The sequence below is a fragment of the Chroicocephalus ridibundus genome, chromosome 5 (assembly GCF_963924245.1).
Source record: "Chroicocephalus ridibundus chromosome 5, bChrRid1.1, whole genome shotgun sequence".
NCBI classification, from domain to species: Eukaryota; Metazoa; Chordata; class Aves; order Charadriiformes; family Laridae; genus Chroicocephalus; species Chroicocephalus ridibundus.
Window position 1 is genome coordinate 51200341 of NC_086288.1, and position 20353 is coordinate 51220693.

Here is a 20353-nt window from a genome sequence, read left to right on the forward strand (position 1 = left end):
GTACGCCTTCCTTCTGCTATTCCCAGTTTATCTTCAGGCTTTTGTTACAACCATTTTGGATAGGAGAAGCTTTAATGACTTTTATTAATGATGTTTTATTCTTGCATGAGAGTTGTGCATTATCCTCTGCTTTTTGTCCTTAATTCTTATTTACCAAATCTCAAATGTTTTCGCACAAAATAATGAGGTCGTAAGTACCCATATGGAAGTTTTGAAAAACTAATTCATTCATCTGTGCTTTCTGACGTATTTAAAGTGCACATTAACAAAATAGGGGTTCTGTAAAGCATGCTTTAAATTTGAGAGTGAACTATGCTGTACATTTTCTTTCATTTGTACACAGATGTGTGACAGTAATCTTACAAAGCTGATATTGGGAGCCTCTGGCAGCATTAGTAGGTCGTCTTCATCTACTTAGAAGTCAGAAAAAGCAGAGTGTAGCACATCTGCAGTACAGTAGCCATTCATATTTATTTTTACAAAGGAAAGCAGTTCTCTGGCCTTTGCGGCGTTCAGCTGCATGTCTTCTGTAAAACTGAGTGTAAGATGAAGAATATGAAAAACTATGTAAAACCTTCTGGGTAGAATTACTCTTATTGATCAGGTGAGCATTTGTTAGGGTTGGGCGTTCTTGGCTACAATTTTAGTGACTTATTACTTGAATGATTTTGTAACATACAAAAAGAAAAAAAAATAGTGGCATGTGTAAGGAACAGTATCTAATTTTGACAACGCTATGACAAAAACTTCCCCAGTTTTCAGCCTAAACTTCTACTGATAAATTCTCAACCTGGAGCAAATTTATGTGTTGTTTGTTCTCCCTTGAAAATAGTGCTTTTATTTTGGAAATGCTGAAACAATCTTAACCATAGTAATTTAAAACATGGCACTGCTATGAGTTCTGGAGTTGAAAGCAAGCCTCTCTGAGACTTAAAATTATGCACAGGGTTTATTCTTAAATTTATATACTAATTATGCAGTTTACCTTTAATAATTAAAGGTTTTAATTTAACCATCTTAGACAAAGAATAGTAAGGATAATTTACATGTTTTGTGTTCATTTTGAGCTCCCCTTTTTGATATGCTGAGTTTGGGATGGATAAGTGGGATGCTGGAATACTGTGTTCTTTAATTTTTCTCATTTGTTTACGGGTTTGTACCCTGTGCTGTAAATGAGTTTTAAAAATCAATTAGATGGGGCTAGCATAACTACCTTACCATTCAGATATTTGTAAAGACACTTTCTTTTTAATAACATAAATCCAGAAGTAATTGCCAGTTTTATCCAACCATTCATAAATTAGGAGTTTTTTTATTTTTTCATATTTTTTTTTGTGACAGAGGGAGACAAGCAATGACAAAACAGCAAAAACAAACTCTTCTAAGGTCACAGAAACCTCCTCTTCACAAAAGAACCAGTCAGGTAATGTGGTCAGAATAAGTTTTAATGTAACTTTTCAATTAAATAATTTTAAAATAAACAGGTTGTCTGAGGCAGCCGGCTAAATTTTGCTGACGCAATAACCAGTGCCAGCCACTGTGCCACAGATGGGGGGGGGGGAAAGCGTGCCCTCTTCCTTCACTACCACCATTTTGCAACATTATGCTTGACTGAAATTGTGTATTGCTGATTTAGAGCAGCAATTCACAAGTTCACCATTTGATGGCACCAAATTAAAGCTATTGCCCTGTGATCTTGGCGAGCAGGGATAGAAACCCCACTGCTCCAATTTGTCGTTGTGCATTAGCCCAGTAAAACAAGTGCAGTGCCCATCAATGTAATCAGTTACTGTGTGATTTTTAGTCCTTTTAAATGATGCTTGATGGGAGGCAGTGTGGAACACGAGAGGGAATTCTAAATAACCTTGGACCGAAAGTCAGACTTGTTAATGATGCTCAAGTTTAAGGTAACTTCTGTAAGAGCATGTCTCTTTAGGTGTTACAATGATATGCCAAAGACAAGTAAACTTCAGTAAGTTCTGCACAATGTAGAAGTGGTGACGTGCCATAGATAATGTCTGGTACCTGGCTCCTGTATATAACCTTTCTCTTAACAAAGAGTTAGTGGCACTCAGTGCGGTGAGATCACGTAGGCCTTCTAATGTATATCTGAGGAGATAACTGTTACCTCTGCTTTAAAAGAGGTCATAAGTCACAAGATATTTTGATTTTAATAGAAATGAACCAAAAAAAAAATTTGGGAAAACATTTCTTAGCCGTTTGTAGTACATATTTGATTAACAGAAACCTCTTCATTTTTAAAATCAAGCCAAAACACATGGTTTCAGAAACTTACTTTGTGTTCTCTCAGCCCTGTGTAGGTGCCCAGAAGACCTACCTAAATCATTCCTTCCTTTATCTGAAGGAATATTTTAAATGGCTTCAGGGAGATAACGTTTTAAAGTTCCAAACTTCACTTTGTAAACCAAAATTATTTTACAGCAACGAAAAATCTGTCTGATGCATGTAAACCTCTGAAGAAGCGAAATCGGGCTTCAGCAGCAGAATCTTCAACTCTTGCTTTTAGCAAGAGTTCATCTCCTTCAGCTTCCTTAACTGAGAATGAGGTAAAAAAAAAGTGGTGTTTGCACACAGCCATTTAATGACAGAAATTTTCAGGTGTGAATCTTGTTTAAAAACAAAAAAATCAAAGGCGAATTCTCTAACGTTGGTGCTCTAGACAAGTTACAGTTTTGGCCTCTGTGAAACCTGTTAATGTGTGCATTGCAAATTCATTTATTGTAATACGAACGTCTGATTTGGGGACGTCGAGATATTATTGTGGTTTTTAATGTATTTACCAACAAAGTTTTAGAATTGTAACCTTCTATTAGAGGCAAAGTAAAATGCCAGTGTGTTCTGTATTTTCTTCTACAGACTTTATGTAAGTGTACTACATTAGTTACATTATGTAACTCAATATTGTCATGTTGCCATAGCTTTTATATTGAAGCAAGTTTCCTAATCCTCTGTTTGATCTAGAACTGGACAGTTTTCTGAGCAGAGCCCCTCTAAGCTCGACTTAGTTTTCAGGCTGTTTTAAGTGCTATTTCTCTGTGATGCAAATAGCTTCATCCCCAGTAGAGTTAAACAGGCAGCGAAGGGCGTATCTTTTTGATACTTACTAATCATAGTCTTAGCTCTGCATATTTGGAACTGTAATTCTTCTCGATTGACATACAATAAATGACATGTATGTACCAGAAGTGTACTCATATACAATCCATTAAACCATTCCCCGAGACATCGACACAGTTAAAACCAATTAGCCAAAGAGTGGCAGCATGAGGGTGAAGTATGCATGCTGGTTTGCAGGTGGTTCAGAAACATAGTTGGTAGGATTTAGTAAAATATCCATAGGCAAACGGCCTCAAGCAGTTTGTATTACAAAAGCCGTAGAGAAAATACTTGCCTGCTAACAAGGGAGTAGGGCTTCCAGCTATCCCAAAGACTCTTTCATCTCCCCTAACAAACGCATGAGGTGCTTAGACACTGCAATGAATGCAATGTTCAGTAAATGGTTTACCTTTGGGTGGGGAAAAAAGATTGCATGTTAATGGCTCTGTATCTTACTGTAACCAGAAAAATAACAAAAAAAAATCCCCAACAGATTCTCCCTCCTGTAACCCTATAAAACAAGCAGAGGAAGTCCCACAGGAAATAACGTCCATAGCAGCAGTCAAGTAAAGTAATATTTGTTCTCATTTTGTTCTCCCAATTGAGAGACGCTCATCTATTGGCGTACCAGCTTCTGCTGGTTTGGCTTTACTGCTGGGACTTGCTGTGTGATGGCTGCTTGGGTTTGGGACCATCTATTCAGCCAGACTTGTTTAAGGAATGTACTGTCTTTTTGGCTCTAAATATATGTCTCTAAATAGTGTCATCCCAGGAGAAAGATTTTTCTATCTCTAGATAGTGTGTTTATAAAATGAAATCTTTCTTGATGAAGGCTCATTTTTGTAGGATTTTGGGTTGTGACTTAATGGTTCACACGTAAAAAAAGGATACGGTTATATAGGCTGAGACGGAAATTTTAAAACTTAGCTCTTAATTTACTCAGCTAGAGACAAACAGCAAAAGATGTGAGAAAAAATAACATCATGCACTGCTCACAAAACGCAGGTACATGAACAGGAAAGTAAATTAATTGTTTTCACGTGTTGAAAATATTTTCAAATATTAAAACAATCCCAATCAATGTAACAGAAAACACACCCTGTCAAATAACAGAGATTTTGCGGGACTGGGTGCAGAGGGGAGTAGATCAGTGGGCTAGATCCTTAGACAGTTTAAAGCTACACTGACCTGAACTTGTACCAAGTTTCTTTCCTATGATATTAGATATATTTTGCCTTTAAATAAAAGAAAAATGCCAGGCACGTGTTTCTGAACTTAAGATTGATCTATTCTACAAAACAAGGAAAGATATAAATTTTGGATTGTGTGGGTGGCTTTTAAAAACTTTTTTCCCTTTTGTATTATTATTTAGCACTTGTTTAAATGGCTAAATATGTGTGCCCTGCGAGCATTCATCCAGAGAGAAACCTTCAGAGTGTTAAGGGAAAGAGTTTAAAAAACACACACAATCATGCAATGACAAAAGCCTCACACAGCTAATTGCATAGGGTGTAATTCTTCTCAACATCAAATACATTCACCGATTAACTTTTATATTTCTGTGATCGCTATAATACTTGTAAATGTTGGCTTAGATGCTCTCTTAACAAAGATAGAAAAAAATCTGCATATTCCACAAGCACATACGCTTCCACAAGCAATACTAAGTGGATTCTGGCTTTTCTTTTTTCTCATTTCTTCTCCTCCCACGCTGTTTGTGGACAGCTGGTTCCAGAATGGAACCCGGATATGGCTGTTATTTGTCAAGGACTGTTGCTCGCTGCACACCTCTTAAATGTCAGTCCATTGCAACTAAGATCTAGGAGAGGTGTGTTCAGTAGGAAGGGTGTGCTCGGTTTTTTCTTGATTGAAAAATTATTTGACATTTTGAAAAAAGATTTTCCACGCTTTTTGTTGTTATTGGGGTTATTTTTTTTTTAATGGGGTTTACTTGAAGTATTATAAAATCAGTCGAGGCCAAATTTTCAATTGATAAGTTACTTTGGGTATGTAATTTACAGGGGAGAGAGACAGGGGTGGGGGTGTGGACTTCTGCCTTAAGAACAAGCAAACATTTATAGACCTGACATATCAGAGATTAAAGGGTAGGCTCTCACTCCCTTCAAAAAGTTGGGCTTTGAAGTTGTTTTACGGTAGATGGACAGAAGCAGAAAGGTGTTAATACACGAATAAATAAACCTGCATTTAATCTTGAAACAAAATCCTTAATTTTACTTCTAAACACTAGACATCAGTAGTCATTTGCTCCAGTACTTCATGTGAAATATGATTGTGTTTAAAATCTGATTCTTAATGAGCAACTGGTAGGGCCAGATATAAGAAATACCCAACACTTCAGAGTCTGCAAAAGCTCGGAGTCGTTTTTTATTACCTATGTAAGACTTGGTGTAATCATCCAAAAGCTCATGATATTTGTGAGAAGAGATACAGAGATACTGGTGGTGTATTCTCGTTTCTTTTTTTTACCTTAGCCCTCCACCCTCCTAATAATGTAGTAGGTGCCAGTAGAATGTAACCAGTATTTTTTTAATAAATAAAAAGGTTTTACGTTACCATTACTGCTGGATTATTGGCACACTTTGTGTGTTTGCATGAAACATACCTGCTTTAGCTTTCCAAACAATTTTTGTGGTTATTGGCTGGCTTCGATAAATTGGATGGATTTGTTGACAACAGATTAAGTGTCATAGTCTCCTGCAGAGTCTAGATACTACTTCTGAACTTTTTCAAAGAAATGGTAATTTTTTTCTAAGAGAGGACAAAATAAAGAACATGGAATACTCTAAATTCTTAGCTAGCCTGTCATTCATCATACCCTCATGAAGGATGAGCTGACCAGCAGATGGCAGTTTAAAGAAGCCTGTGAAAGATTTTGAAGGTGTTGCTTTTATTGTAAGTTCCTTATATCTTCTCTAGATGGAATTCTTTCTTCTTTCTGTAACATCCAGTGTCAAAACAAGCTCAGTTGCTGGTTACGGCTACAACTTCTTGTGTTTCCAAGGCCTAGTGATGCAAGTTATAATAATGCAAGCCTTAAGTTTTGCTTTTTTTCTGCATATTAAACAGTCTATTTTTTTCTTATTGCCGATTTGAGGCAGATTTGTTTTATCTGCATTGTTTAATGGGTATTAGGATGTATACACAATGGAGAAAACACAATTGTTAAAAGGTAAGGTCAGTCATGAGACATGTACAACTTGAAACTAAAAAAAGTACATCAGCTCCATTTATCGACCCTGGAGCCTAGTTGTCCTACAGTATACAGCTAAAATATTCTAGGCACGCTTACTGAAGGTAAAAATAAATGTCTTTGAGATCCTAAGAACAGGAAGGAAGAAGGGAATTCATGTTATGTTAAACAAACTACTGCCCTAAAGAAAAAATAGTTGAAACTAACCTTGCAGGTTGTTAAACAAAATCAGCGTGCTTCTAGCGTTTCATTCTAGCTTGCATCGAAGATAATTTTCTCTTCAAAATAAGGATAACATAATACATAGTGCCACTTTAAATCCTCTGACTTAGCAGACAGTAGTTTCCTGTGTTTGTTTCTGTATGCCTATAGATTTTTATTTTTATTTTTTTTCCCTATTTCAAAGCACCAGTAAGCAGTCAGGGGTACGTTTTTGTGGAACACTGCAAGTAATTGGATTTGTTTCTTGCTAAACCTCTGCTAAAGCCTCTTAACAATTGAAATGACCTGCATCGCCCACCAGATCATGCAGTTTTGTTACGATGCTTCTACTTTCACATGGAAGAAAATTCTAGGCTTGACTCTTGTTCTTTGCCAGCACATTCTGTGTAGAAAAATAAGTTTCTTATGTGATTATTCTCATCTTGTGTATTATTTAGGCTTCAGAGTGCAGAGAATCTGTTTACTGAATGTTTACATGATGTAGGTTTTTATTCCACATCCCCTACCAAAGCATCATGAGTATCTGTAGGCAATTTTATAATGTTTTAAAATGTTCTCAGAGTTTTAATTAACTTTCCAGGCAAATTCAGAAATGCATAATATCCTTATCTGAAACGTCTAACTCCTGCTAATAATAAAAATGAAACTTGTCCCAGGCCGTCTTTTTTGCTATTATAGTACTGTGTACACTTGTGGCACCGCATACTTAAAGAATTTATCTAGTCTAGCAGTATGGGCCAAAATATCATTCTTCATTCAGTTCAGGAATTCTTATACTGAAATAAAGGAAATGTTAACTGTAACTCAATTGGCTCTGTCAGTTTTTCTGTCTCCGTGTGGGCGCACGATAGATTGTCTTTTGAATACAGTCTGACCTGATGTTTGTATGTTGCTTATTGACTCTTACAAGTTGTGCTTAGATTTTTTTTTTTTTTTTTTTAAAAACCCAACCTTCTAGCCACTGAGATTTTGTTAATAACAAAAAAAAAATGCAGTTGGGGTTTGTCTGTGGAAAGACTGAAGAGTTTGCTTATCAGAACATACATATTCCAAGCTTTCTAGAGAAAGCTCTTAGCCAGAGCAGACCACTTCCTCCCGCGTGACCGTGGTACAGCAATCACGGACTCCAGATTCATCTCAGGAAGTCTGAGCTTGTAGCTTGTCAGACTTAAGTTTTAAGCAAAGTGGAACTTGAAAGCCAACAGCATTCGGAAGTCGTGGAAACATGCTTCTAGAATGCTTATAAAAAAGATGCCGTCTAGCTGTTAAAGATAGCAGATGACACGAGAGAGGATGCCGCTTAAGCCAGCGAGTGTCTTAAGACAACTCTTTGAGTGGTAGGCCACTCTTTGTGAGCCCTTTCTTTGATGGATCCTGCTGATCCTGCTGTGGAGGTGACTTGCCTACCAAACAAAAAAGGCAGAAGGAAATAATTTCCTGCCCTGCTTTACCCTACCCCTACCTTTAAAATAAGAATACATAGTGGATTTGGTTTCCGTGTGATGTTCTACAGCTGGGATTATAAAACAAGAGATGCTAGAGTAAAACAAGGGGAAGCGGGAGGGTTAACTTTTTTGGCTGTGGAAAAATTTGCCCTTTAGTTGTTTTTAGAACTGCTTAAGCACAACGTGACGGAACACCCTTGTCTTGAATATGATTAAGACCAAAACTTGTATTCTTAATGCTTAAGAAGTGCTGTTAAGCAAGCATATATGAGTAATATAAGAAGTGTTTTTTACAAGACTGAATGAGTTTATAAAGTGAGTTTTCTGAGGAAGAATTTTTTTAATGAAAATTGCACTTTGGTAGCTAGAAAAGTCTGAAAAGGTGCGTGACTGGTGGAGTAGTGACTGTTGGAGCACATTCTGGTGTGGGCACTGTAGACGCATAAACGTTAGCAACTTTTTCACTCAAAATTTCCCGTTTCGTTTTGAACCTCCAAACACTGAGCAGGGAAAGTTTGTCTGAATTTGATCTAGGAGAGGAGAAGTCCTAATCAGCACAGACATGTGAAATTGGTTCGCTTTGCACTTGCTAACACACAGTGAATAGTATTTGAAACTTACTTCTGCTCCATGAGGCAGGAGCTTTTGCTTTAATAACTACTGATGCTCTAGTCCTTTAGGACATCCTTTAGCCAGGAGGTACTTGCAGGGAAGGAACAAAGACACCACCACCACTCCCTCCCTACCCCCGGGATAACATTGAGCCACCAAAGGTGCTTTTATAGATCACCTTTTAAAAATGAGGACTTAATACTAAAGCTAAAAGCACGTTTCATAGCCAGGTCGACAGCTGCTTGAGGGCCAGTCTTGACAAACAGAGCAGTTGCATTTTATGTTCTTACTACGGTAACTTCTTAAATTCTGGGGCTGCAGGTTGGCTGGGTGCAGCCATTTATTTTTCAGACCTAGAATTTCTGAACTTCTTTTTCCTTGGAATTACAGTGTAATGGTTTTGTTGGCACTGATATTTACTGTTTGATTTTGGAGCGGTCTGAAAGGAAATAGAAAAATTCAAATGGAAAAAAAACCCAAACAATTATTTCCTCAAGTGGGTGAGTGGATGGAGCAAATGTCCACATAAATGTTTCACTTCATCCTCACCTGCTTCTTTGAAACACAGCATCATTTGGATTTTTAAATTCCAGGCTGTCCTTGTATTGCGTAGCAGTATGATTGGATGCCACTGAGAATATGTCAGTACCTATTCTTTTTTCTTTCTTTTTTTTTCTTTTTTTTTTTTTTTTATAAAGTGAAATTTCAACCATCCAGATGTGGAACTAACAATACCATTTGCAAAGCTCACCCACGTGATTCTAGAAATATGCAAGCTGAGTGTACATACCAGCTTGCATTCGACTTTCCTTTTTTTTTTTTTTTTTTTTAAAAAAAAAAAGCCAGAGGGAATGAAGAATTGGCTCGCATTTCTGCTGAGGTGCGTGGCTGAGACTGGAATCAGGTACCTGGTTACAAAAAATGCTGAAAAAGTTATTGTAAGCATGAACTTAACGTTTAGATGTAGTGAATGGTGTGAGAAACATTTCCCTATGTTAGTGCTTGTCCGTTCACCTTTGAACGCTTTAATTGACGGTGCAGTGAACTATGCAGTTAACTGGAACGCAGTGTTGCAGCTGGGGAAAGTCTTGGAGTAGGAAAAAAAAAAACCGTGAGAAGTGATTTTGTACACAATGCTTCTGTCAAATCACCTTCCTTCCCTGCCCCCCCTTAATCTTTTTAGAGAGCTTCAATCAAAAGGAAAATTAAAGAATATAAACATATAAACTCACAAAATGCACATAGCTGACTTGATTCAGTTCCTTCCACTACTCCAGTGTTTTAAGTCTTATTTTAAATGTACGAAGTTGCACACATTTCCTCCTCTTCTCTTAGCCTGCCCAGCAGCCTCCATCAAAACCAAATTCTTATTTACTCAACACAGGAGAAGGAAACCATTATTCCACAAACAGTCCTTCCATCTGTATGTACAACTGTATATCCCTTTTGCACAAAACAGGAGCAGGAGTTCAGGAAGCAGTGAAAAAGTAAATCTCATCCTTATATTTAGCAATTGAACAATTAACCAGTATACAGTGGCGGTTGCTGGTGTAACCGGACTTTATACATCAAATATTGCAGTATGCAAAGAAGTTAAGAATTCAGTTAAGAATTAATGCTGAAGGTTGCTTTTATAAGCATTCTTATATAGTCTTTCTAAAAACAGGTTGATGTTTGTCTGAAAGAATCCATTAAATGTTTCTTTTGATAATCATGAACAGGGAATTTTAGCATATAGTTCAAAAGAAAAGTAAATATATTTTGGGGGTACGAAGTCTTGATATACTGATTCCTGTACCGATGTGCGTCTGAGTAACTATTGCCAAAAAAAAGTTGCATAGTAGTATAAGGTGTACGACCAAAATACTTTGAGATGAGTAGACCCAATTCTTAAACTATTAAGACATTGCCACAATTTGTATCTTTACACAGATAAAAATATAGTACTAAACCCAAAGAATTTAGAGATGCCGAGATTTTGTCATAGTTTGACTTAGTAACGAGTATTTTTCCAATAACAAAGCTATAGAGAACTTGGAAAAATGCAGTAATGTGTCCTTACATGTTTCCTTTGAGTGTTACGTGTGTGAGTAGTGAGTAATAACCGATACACACGGGAAAGGAAAGATTGCCGTGGGAGCCCGACGGGAAATTTGTTGCTTCTGTGAGCAACCGTGGTCTGAACCGCGTTGATCCCTGAAGTAAGTTCTGGTCCGGCCCCAAATGAAAGAGCGAAGCTCATGATTTGTTTTTTCGGCCGGTTTTTGCCCTTTCCCTCGCCTGTGTGCGCAGATGGGCAGTTCCCGGTAGAAAGAGCTGGATTTGATTTCTGAAATCCCGCCCGGTTCCTCGGTGCTCAGGCAGCGCGGTGCGAAAGCCTCTGCAGGCAAGTACTCGCAAAACAGTGTTGACGTTCGATAATTGAAGGAAATGGGAAGGAAAGCCTGAGTGATGTGCAAAATGTGAAGTTTGGTGGTGCTTGCAATGGTGATAGCTTCGGCAGGAAAAGGATATCTTCCGTGTTGCAGCATCGGTAACTGATAATGAAAAGTGGAGGCGATTAGAGAGTTTGGGTATGATTTCATTGCAGAAACTTGTCACTTGCTATAAATCTGAAGGGAACAGCCTTGCCTTTTTTCCCCCTAAATTTGCGTTCTTAAAGATCTTACCTTGCCTTTATGAGAAATAAAAAATTACTCAAAATGTAAAACAGAATAAAAGAGCAAACCGGTGATCGCTAGAAATTGCTAATTAACAGGTTTTGCCACTAATGTAAATGTTGATTGCTTTGAACCTTGGCCTTAATATCAGAAGAGTTAATTACATGTAATTTACTTTGCTAAGGAGATTATATTACAAAAGTAAGGACAAGACAAGGTCTGGCATGATCACGAGAGAAAGATTTATGTTTGTAACTTAACCATGAAAGAAAAAAGCCCCCCAGAAACCTGTGCTGATTTTTATTGAATGCTGTGATTTGGGCACTTGTATGTGACCTATTTGACATTCCACTATGGAAAGTTGTGTTAACAAAACACAAAAGCGTAATGCTTAATTTTAGAGGTGGCTGTTCCACGTCAGCATGATTTCCAGCAATCATCTTATAAATTGTCTTTAGTTAGTGACTGTTTCAATCTAAAAGTATTTTTATTGTGAAACTCAACTGTCCTCTTGGTGAATCGGAACCTGTCAGTGCCGCTGCAGCTTGCTTGGGGTACCAATAGAGTTTTCCCAACTATCTCGTGCTCTACCTGTCATTAGGTTGTAAGTCCTCTCCGAGAAACATTAGATGAAGGTTGTCTCAGCCTCTTCTACACAGGCCTGAAGGGACAGACACTCGTTTTACTTCCCTGGTGTTTCCATCGGCTCTTCTGGGATAACATCAGGAGTTGTTGGTGTTGAATTCTGGCTCTCTTCATAGAAGGAGCTTCCCAAAAGATGGTTGTATAGGGCAGGGCGTATTTGAAAAAGGAGATGGCTGGTAGCGAGTGTTTCACCTTCTGCAAGATATAAATAAGATTAGGGTCAAACTCCGAATTATCCTGAAGAAATGCTTCCCTCTCCTATAAGAGGGAATCTGCTAGCCTCCCCCTTTTATAAGCCCCCTAAAATTAGGCAATATGAAAACTGTGAGCTGACGGTGGAGTGGACGGGAGCTGTGCGTGAGTTACACGTGGCGCGGCTGTGGGATGTGATGGCCAAACCTTTGGTGGCGGTAGCCGGGATCAAGGGCTGCGTTCTGCAGCAGCCACCCGCATCAGGCAGTAGAAATACATCGCTGAGCTTTTTAGGAATGTATTGATTCTTAGGAGTTGCAGTAGCCATGAGCCAGGTATGGAGGCTTGTCTGTGTAGTGCAAAACCGGTGGTTAATAGAGCGTTTGATTTGTGAAGCGTGGGAGGCTCCTGACAGCCGTAAAGGAGAGATCTCGGAAGATACTCTCAGCCTGGTAGCCATACGGTTGATGAACTAAAGGTATTTTATTCATGCTACGCGTGTTGGTGTTGATGCTTGAAATCCGTCATTAATTTACAGGCGGGTGTAAATTGCCAAGTTTTATCTGGAATGGGCTGATAGAATTTGAGGTTTGTGGTTGCGTTTGCCATGTAAGAGTTTGATTCTTGCCAACGCTGCTCATTTTTTGGCTCAGTAACCGTTCAATTTAAATGAAGGGTCCGTGCGTTAATACTGAGTAAAATCTCCGTTCTGTAGGAAAAAGGCTGTCAGCCTGTGGTTCACAAATGGCTGGGGTTTTGTGACCTATACCCAGGGGATTTCTGAAAAACTGTCATCTGCTGGTAGGGTTACCTTTCCGTATAGAGGTCTGCATCCTTCATTTGAACATTTTACAAGTATATAAACCAAGGAAAAACTAGGAAACCATTGCTCCGAAACAAACCTTGTTCTCTTGTGACTGAATGCATTTGTCACTGGATACGTTCTGTTTCTCTGCTCTGCCTTCAAAAGTGGTGAGCTGGGGAAAGAGGAGCGCTATCCTCAAGGGCAAGACCGTCAAGCTTTTGCTGCTGGAAAGACAGTCTTTTAACTCTTTTAACGTGTGCTGCACAAATGGTTTTTCTCAGGGTTTTAGGTGGACTTTGTGGTGTGGGGGAAAGATGAGGGACAACCATAGTGTCAAGCTAACACAAGACTGCTTGCTTTGTTTAGAACATAAAGCGTACCCTTTTTTTTTTCTTCTTTTTTTAAGTAGAAATGCAGATCTAAGACCTTCCAGTTTTTTTTTTTCTTTTTTATCTTTTCCTAAACATGACTAATTTTGGCTAGTTGAAACAGGAACATAATGAGGTACTAAAAATGTTAGAGCAGTGCACTGCTTATACTAATTAGCGTTTCTGTGGGAATAGTTTAAACAGAAATAAGCATGTGTGTAAGTTTACTTAAACCAGAAGGGAAAATGTTGTTGTGTTTTTGCCGAACTCTCACGCTACCTTTCTTTATCTGCCCCTTCCCAGTAGGAACTGGCTGCTCCTGGCCGTGCTCTCGGGTTGCATTTGTGGTTTACCCTTTCACAGCTCCTTCCAAGGGACAGAGATTTCCTGGTGCCCCAACAAAGCAATGATTTTACTTGCAGTTTCTTTTAACCACTTCTGAAACGGTCGGGCAGAATCTGCAAATCGCTCCAGTTGTAGAAATATTCATAGGTGAGGTGCAGGTGTGAATCGCTTTGATAAGTCTGCATTTGCACAGAGGAAATGCATTTACACCCTTGCAAGTAATCTGGGAAAAAAAAAAACCACCAACCAACCAACAACTGTCATTGTGATCCAATTCACAAAATATTTTAGATGTGGTCAAGGAAAGCAAGTATTAAATGGAGGAATGCAAGTTAGCTGGCAGCCACGGTGAGAAGTAATCGCTCAAAACCAGTGTTTCCAAAGGGACTTTATAAAGACTAATGCTAGGCCTGGTTCGGCGTTACATTTCTCTCTCTGATTTCAAAATAAATCACTTCTAATAAATTTGCACAGTACATGGAGATTGGCTGATAGGGAGGCTGCACGTAGCTGTCTCCGTTACTTGATTAATAAAATGTGGTTTACTATAGATAAATATGAGATCGTATGTCGGAAAAGAGAAAGCCAATTCTTCACGTAAAGCGGAGTGTCTGCATCCTGATAAATGGCTATTGGCAAAATGATCTCTTGGGTACCACCCCACTTCATAGTGACTTTCAGCGTTGTATTGAGAAGTCTTAGGGAGATCCTTACTCAGCAGAACAGAAGCGATGAAGAAGAGTAGCATGTTGGTTTGCTTTGGATATTGTACTCCCGAGACTTGTAATGGGTTATTGCCTCCAGTTCTCCTGCCTGATTTTTCAGCAGCCTTTTTAAAGTACAGATAATTTTAGCGAAAACCCACCAAAACTCTCTCCATGCTGGAAAAAGTTCCTTAGGGAGAAAATTAGAGGGCGTTCTGGCTTACCAAAAAGGATTGAAACGGGCTTAACTGCAGCATGCTTCCACAGGAGGGAAATGTCTGTTTCTGAAGGACTTTTAATATAGTTGAAATACCTGGAGAAAGCGTCATCAACTGTGAGTTGCAGTTAGACAACTCAAAAGGGACACGAGGCAGTATATTTGGTGGTGTGTGTGAATAACTATTAACAAGCCTGAAGACAAGAGACAGGTTTCTTTTGCAATTCCAAATGGTGAAGCTCTCCTGGAGAGTGTACTTAGAGAAACACAACTCACTGAGTACTGTCAGGGGGCAACAATATGAAATTCTGCGTCTTCTGGTGCAACGGGAGATAACACAAATGACTCGGTTGTCCATTCCCTCCCTAAATTCTATTGAATGGAAAACTGTCCTATATTTTATTTTAAATACGTTACTTGGGTTGGTTTTTTTTAAAGTAAATTGTGAATATTTTTTTAAAAATCCTCCATCTTTACTACATTTACACCTTTTGTATAAGATTTATCCATAACAGGGTGATCTTTTTTAGTATTTTGAATTCATTGTTGGCTATAACATTCCTTAAAGATATTCAGAGGGCCACTTTTTCCTTTCTTCCTCTCTTCTATATACTGTTCCCACATTCTTGGAGGATATTTGGGTCAGAGACTTTCATATGCAGCTTGAAGTTTACCAAGTTCCTTTCTAAAATAACCTGTTGCTCTCTCATAACACGCGTATTGAAACTTTAATCAAAAGATTTGAAGATATCCCTGTGTTACTGGTTAGGCACTTCCGACTAACTGTGTTACAGAACTGAGTATAAATAAAATGCCGTATTACAAAGTTTTGGTGTTTCGTTTCGGCTGCTGTTGAGTTGGTGAGGATGGTTGCTATGTAGTCCTTTTGATGAGACTTCCACAAATGCACAACTCTGGTTTTAATCAAGATTTTTTTTAAAGTTGGGGGAGGGAGGGGAGGGGAACAAAACCAGAAAAGTGTGCCTAACTCTGCTAGTCTGAATTGCAGTCTGTTTGCTTCCTTCAGTTGTTACTCTGTACAAAAATGACCATACGTGACTGCTTTCTCTAACTCGTATGTTTAATCTTCAGATCTCTGATGGCCAAGGAGATGAGCGGTCGGAGTCTCCCTATGAAAGTGCTGATGAAACTCAGACTGAAGTGTCTATATCATCCAAAAAATCTGAGCGAGGAGCAGGAACAAAAAAAGAATATGTGTGTCAGGTGAGAGATGTTAGCTGGGGCAGCGAGCCATGTTTTCTGAGGGTTCCTAGAAAAGGTCTTTCTAAACATGAAAATGACAATGTTAGGCCAGAAACAGGTTTATTGTGTGTGTCTTAGGTGTCTGTTAGTGATGAGGGTGCCATGCCAGTAAATCGAATGCTTCATTCCTAATTATTGTTTTTTCTTGATCTCCAGTAAGCGACTTGGCCTTTCTGCTTGAGTTTCCAGACCTCTTCAGATAAGCGTAGTTTGTACCTCAGAATAAGTGCATGGCTGTTGCCAGGGAACTAGTTAAATGACTGAGAAGAGCTGCTCGCTTATCTGGTAATAAAGAGGGAGAAGGAAAACCCAGTGGGTTTTGTGCTTCTGCGGGCAGCAGAGATTGCAGCCTGCGTGTGGCATGCTAATTGAAAGCAAAAAGCTCTCTCGAACTATTCAGAAAGAGTTCTTAGATTACAAAATGATAACACAATGCAAATGGACAGATCAAATTTGTTTCCACAAGACTGGGCAAGCAGCTGTATTTCCATTTCTTGAACATAGTGATGATGAGGTTATATCTATCTTTAAATGTTGGCTGATCCCTTAAATTCTGCCAGCATTATCGTTCAATTCATTTTTAGTTATGCATGTGTCATTGCTAGCCCCTCGGACGCGGAAGTATCATTGTGCCACCTAGATTAATTTCCTTTTGCCAAGGAAAAAGGAAAATAAGGATGCTTTTTAACCCTACTCAGATGCATTGGTGTGCTCAGGGAAAATTTCTTAAAGCTCTTTTTTCTTTTCCTTTTTTCTGTCAGATTGTATTTACTCATGAACCTTGGTTCTATGAGCGATGTTTCTAGCGGTTTAATGACTCCATTATCTGTTTCAACTGGAAGCCAGGGCATGTGATGGTGCTTGTAAAATTATCTTTCACTTGTTAAATTTTATTTCAACAAGGGGGAAAGAGATTTGGAGGAGCAATATATGAAAAGGAATAAAGAAAACAGTTTTTTCCACATATGAACTTTTCTTTAACATTCAATGCCTTTGTGTTGTAAAAGCTGTGTGAAAAAACAGGTGATCTCCTACTGTGTGAAGGACTTTGCTATCGAGCTTTTCATGTAAGCTGCCTTGGGCTCTCTGGAAGACCAACAGGAAAATTCATTTGTAGTGAATGTACATCAGGCAAGTTTGTCCCTTTCTATTAATAACAAAAAACAAAACAAAACAAAGTTTTCCCATACGTTGTTGTAGGAAATCCTCCTGGACAGAGTATGTATCTTTGGAGAAGCCAAAGTGGTGGGAGTTCATGTCGTACCGTTGAGTGTGCCATGTTTTAGAAAGTTCACACTGTTTTCAGTGAGAACTCTCTTGCAACTTGGCTGTTTTAGTCCGAATCCCATCGCCTTCATAACTGCAGAATATTTGCTCTCTGAGTACAAGTACGGATTAGACTTAAAGTCTGTCACAAAGACTTAAGAAATCCTATTAAAAAAAAAAAAGCAGCAAGTGAAACTTTTAAAGTCCTTTTTCAGTCCTTTGTCAATCTTTTGCTTTTCCTATTAAAAGACTACCTTATTGCTATTAATTTCATTTGCTTTTAATCCTATAATAACTGCTTGGAAGTTCTTAATCTTAAAACTTCACGTATAGGATTTGCGTTCTTGCTCATAAGCCCAGTTCAGTACCTGCTGTAAACCTTGCTGGAACAAGGCTGCTTCGAAATAAAGCTGTTCCAAGCGGTCCAGAGAGAAGATCAGAGGATGCTTGTCTTTGGTTTGTGGACCTACTTCAGATTTCACAGGATCACAGACGACCCATCATCCCTAGTTCGTTGCTTTAAAAAAATAAAAAATAAAAAAGAATTCACAGTCGTCCTGGCATACTGAGACTTATGAATAAGAACGTAAAAAGCAGATCAGTGAGGCTTTGGGTGTTGTTGTGTACACTTTAACTGCAATTGGTTTGCACTGTAACTTTATTTTGTCTGTATCTCAGCAGATTAATATTTAACACTAAAGAGTTAAAGTAAACAGATTGCTGCATCAAATAATAGAATTTTGAGTTTGTTTAAAAAAAAAAAAAAAGAACAAAAGCAACTCCCCCGTGCATAACAAGAACTCGCAACAGAAGCATTTTAAATACACAGGTTTGGATGAAAAATTAGTTACATTATTTCTATTACTTTTGCCACTAGGTGTGCATACCTGTTTTGTGTGTAAAGAGAGAAAGGCAGATGTGAAACGCTGTGTCGTATCCCACTGCGGAAAATTCTACCATGAAGCTTGCGTGAAAAAGTTTCACCTTACTGTGTTTGAGAACAGGGGGTTTCGGTGTCCTCTGCACAGCTGCCTGAGTTGTCATGTTAGTAACCCCTCACATCCACGAATTTCAAAAGGTAGTTTCATTTTACGTTTTTATGACTGATGAATTAAGTCTATGTATGGTATGTTAAGGTAAGGATAAGAGCTGCTAGCTGCAATTTTTCAGGCGTGCATGGACTACTGACTGATACACAATTTTTCTTAAATAATAATCGAGTAAATTTTAGTCAACGTTAGCATTTATCTTGTTTGCATTCTTTTTCCTTAAAGCTAGCTTTCAATTATCATAGTTAACCATGTTTTCTTCTCGAGAGAGAATGAAGTCTAGGATCCGTGTGTGATGTGTGATGAGGAGAGACAGGCTGAGCAGAGGGAGGGCAAGACCTGTGAACGTACAAATACCGCAGCACGGCTCGCCGAACGTGGAGACATTTGATTCTGTGCATATTTTTAGCCTTGGGCAACATCTCTAGACAAAATTGCATAACTGAGGAAAGCTTGTCTACCCTGGCGTGCATATATGCATTGTTAAAGCCTTCACGTTTAAATATTACAGTGCTTTAAACTCAGTGCAGGTTTCTTTAAAAACCTTTGTTAATTCAGTATCGTCGCTAAATACAAATATACAGACTTTGAAAACATAATGGATTTTTTTTGTGTGTGTGTGTGTGTATATAGGCTACCTCAGCCAGTACTACTGTTTTTTCAGCTCAAATAATAAAACAGTTTTGTTCAAAAAATAACGTGGCAGTATTCTGCTTTGCTAGGAAAGATGATGCGTTGTGTTCGCTGTCCTGTTGCATACCATGCTGGAGACGTTTGCATTGCTGCGGGATGTGCAGTCATCGCTTCCAACAGCATTGTTTGTACGAACCATTTCACTGCCATGAAGGGAAAAAGTCATCACGCGCATGTCAATGTCAGCTGGTGCTTTGTGTGTTCAAAAGGTAAACTGATGTAAAACCCTTCCATAAATGCAGCGGCGAAACTTTCATTCTTCAATTTAAATTTTATTTTACTAATCTGTTTATAGGAAATTATTAGAAATGTGGCATATTAAGTTAGGCTCCCTTAGGTATTGAAATAACTTCAGGTTGGCTTGTGCCACTTCAAGCATTTGAGTATCCTTTTTTTGCAGATATAATGTAGTAAAAAATGTTTTTACTTGGACTTTGTCCAGCTACCAGAAGCCTGATTTAATTCTTTACCAGAGACACGTATTGAGAAGTATTTCTCTGTTCTCTCCCCTGCGTTCAATGTACTGAGGCTTTTTTGTGTTTCTGTATTGCTAATACATAAAATTAAAACATAAATATTTTAAGAGTTGCCTTTAGTTTAGCAGCAGATGGCAAATTGAATCAGTATTAGTTGTTGCTGGGAGTGCCGCTAATTAAGGGCGTTTTGGTTTACGTTGTACAATAAGTTTATTTCTTATTGAGAACCACAAAATGCATCGTGCCGATTAAACCGTAGCAGTGAAAGTTTACCTGATTTGTTAACAAATTAACATGCAACATAGCAGCTTTTAAGCTGCAGCTAACTTTCCACTTGATAATTCATGGGACAGGCTAACAACCCCGTTCCCTGCCCCCAGGAAAAACAAACATGAGAGAAATCTGTTGTTGTTAAAATCTTGCGTACAGTGAAATATTAATATATATTAAACTATGTTAAATATATTGTAGTCATTAAAGTAAAGCAAAGTAATTCTAATTTGCGGTGCATTATTCTGGCTTTTTTATTGCTGGCTTGCTTGTTATTTTGTATGTGTTACTAGCCCAAGTCTGCCAGGCATTCAAATTAGTAAGGATCTTTTGGGGTTTGTACACAACTAAAGGACACGTATTTGTTGCAGGCCAGCATGTTTTAACCATTTATTTCCTAACTGAACCCTACCACATGGGTGTCACGCTGCTTTGAACCTGGTTGGAATGCAAAACTTCTCTTTTTTGCCTTGATGTTTTTCAGCTTCTTTGTTGTTTTGTTGTTTCCCCCCCTCCACCCCCCCCACCCCCCCCCCCCGAAGGAGGAAGCTTGTTGTGCTGCGAGTCGTGTCCTGCGGCGTTTCACCCGGACTGTCTGAACATCGAAATGCCAGATGGGAGCTGGTACTGCAACGACTGCCGGGCGGGGAAGAAACTCCATTTCCAGGATATTATTTGGGTTAAACTGGGAAACTACAGGTCTGATGAACGGATTTATTTTGTTTTACAGTACTGGACGTTTAATTAAGGGTCGTACAATTGGTTGCTTCTGTAGACCAGCCTTGCTGCTCAC

At 38.6% G+C, this 20353-nt stretch overlaps 1 protein-coding gene across 4 annotated transcripts in view; it reads left to right on the forward strand.

Moving 5' to 3' along the window:
• Positions 1 to 20353, forward strand: part of NSD2 (nuclear receptor binding SET domain protein 2) — a 103336-nt gene that overhangs the window by 71656 nt on the left and 11327 nt on the right. For 2 of the 4 annotated variants that reach the window (XM_063335538.1, XM_063335537.1), the window contains exons 9-15: positions 1342 to 1423; positions 2443 to 2567; positions 15636 to 15767; positions 16814 to 16937; positions 17950 to 18150; positions 18844 to 19023; positions 20103 to 20259. In XM_063335538.1, coding sequence (XP_063191608.1) covers positions 1342 to 1423; positions 2443 to 2567; positions 15636 to 15767; positions 16814 to 16937; positions 17950 to 18150; positions 18844 to 19023; positions 20103 to 20259 — 1001 coding nt within the window. The remainder of the gene's footprint in view (positions 1 to 1341; positions 1424 to 2442; positions 2568 to 15635; positions 15768 to 16813; positions 16938 to 17949; positions 18151 to 18843; positions 19024 to 20102; positions 20260 to 20353) is intronic. The other 2 variants (XM_063335539.1, XM_063335540.1) reach the window with 2 other exon arrangements.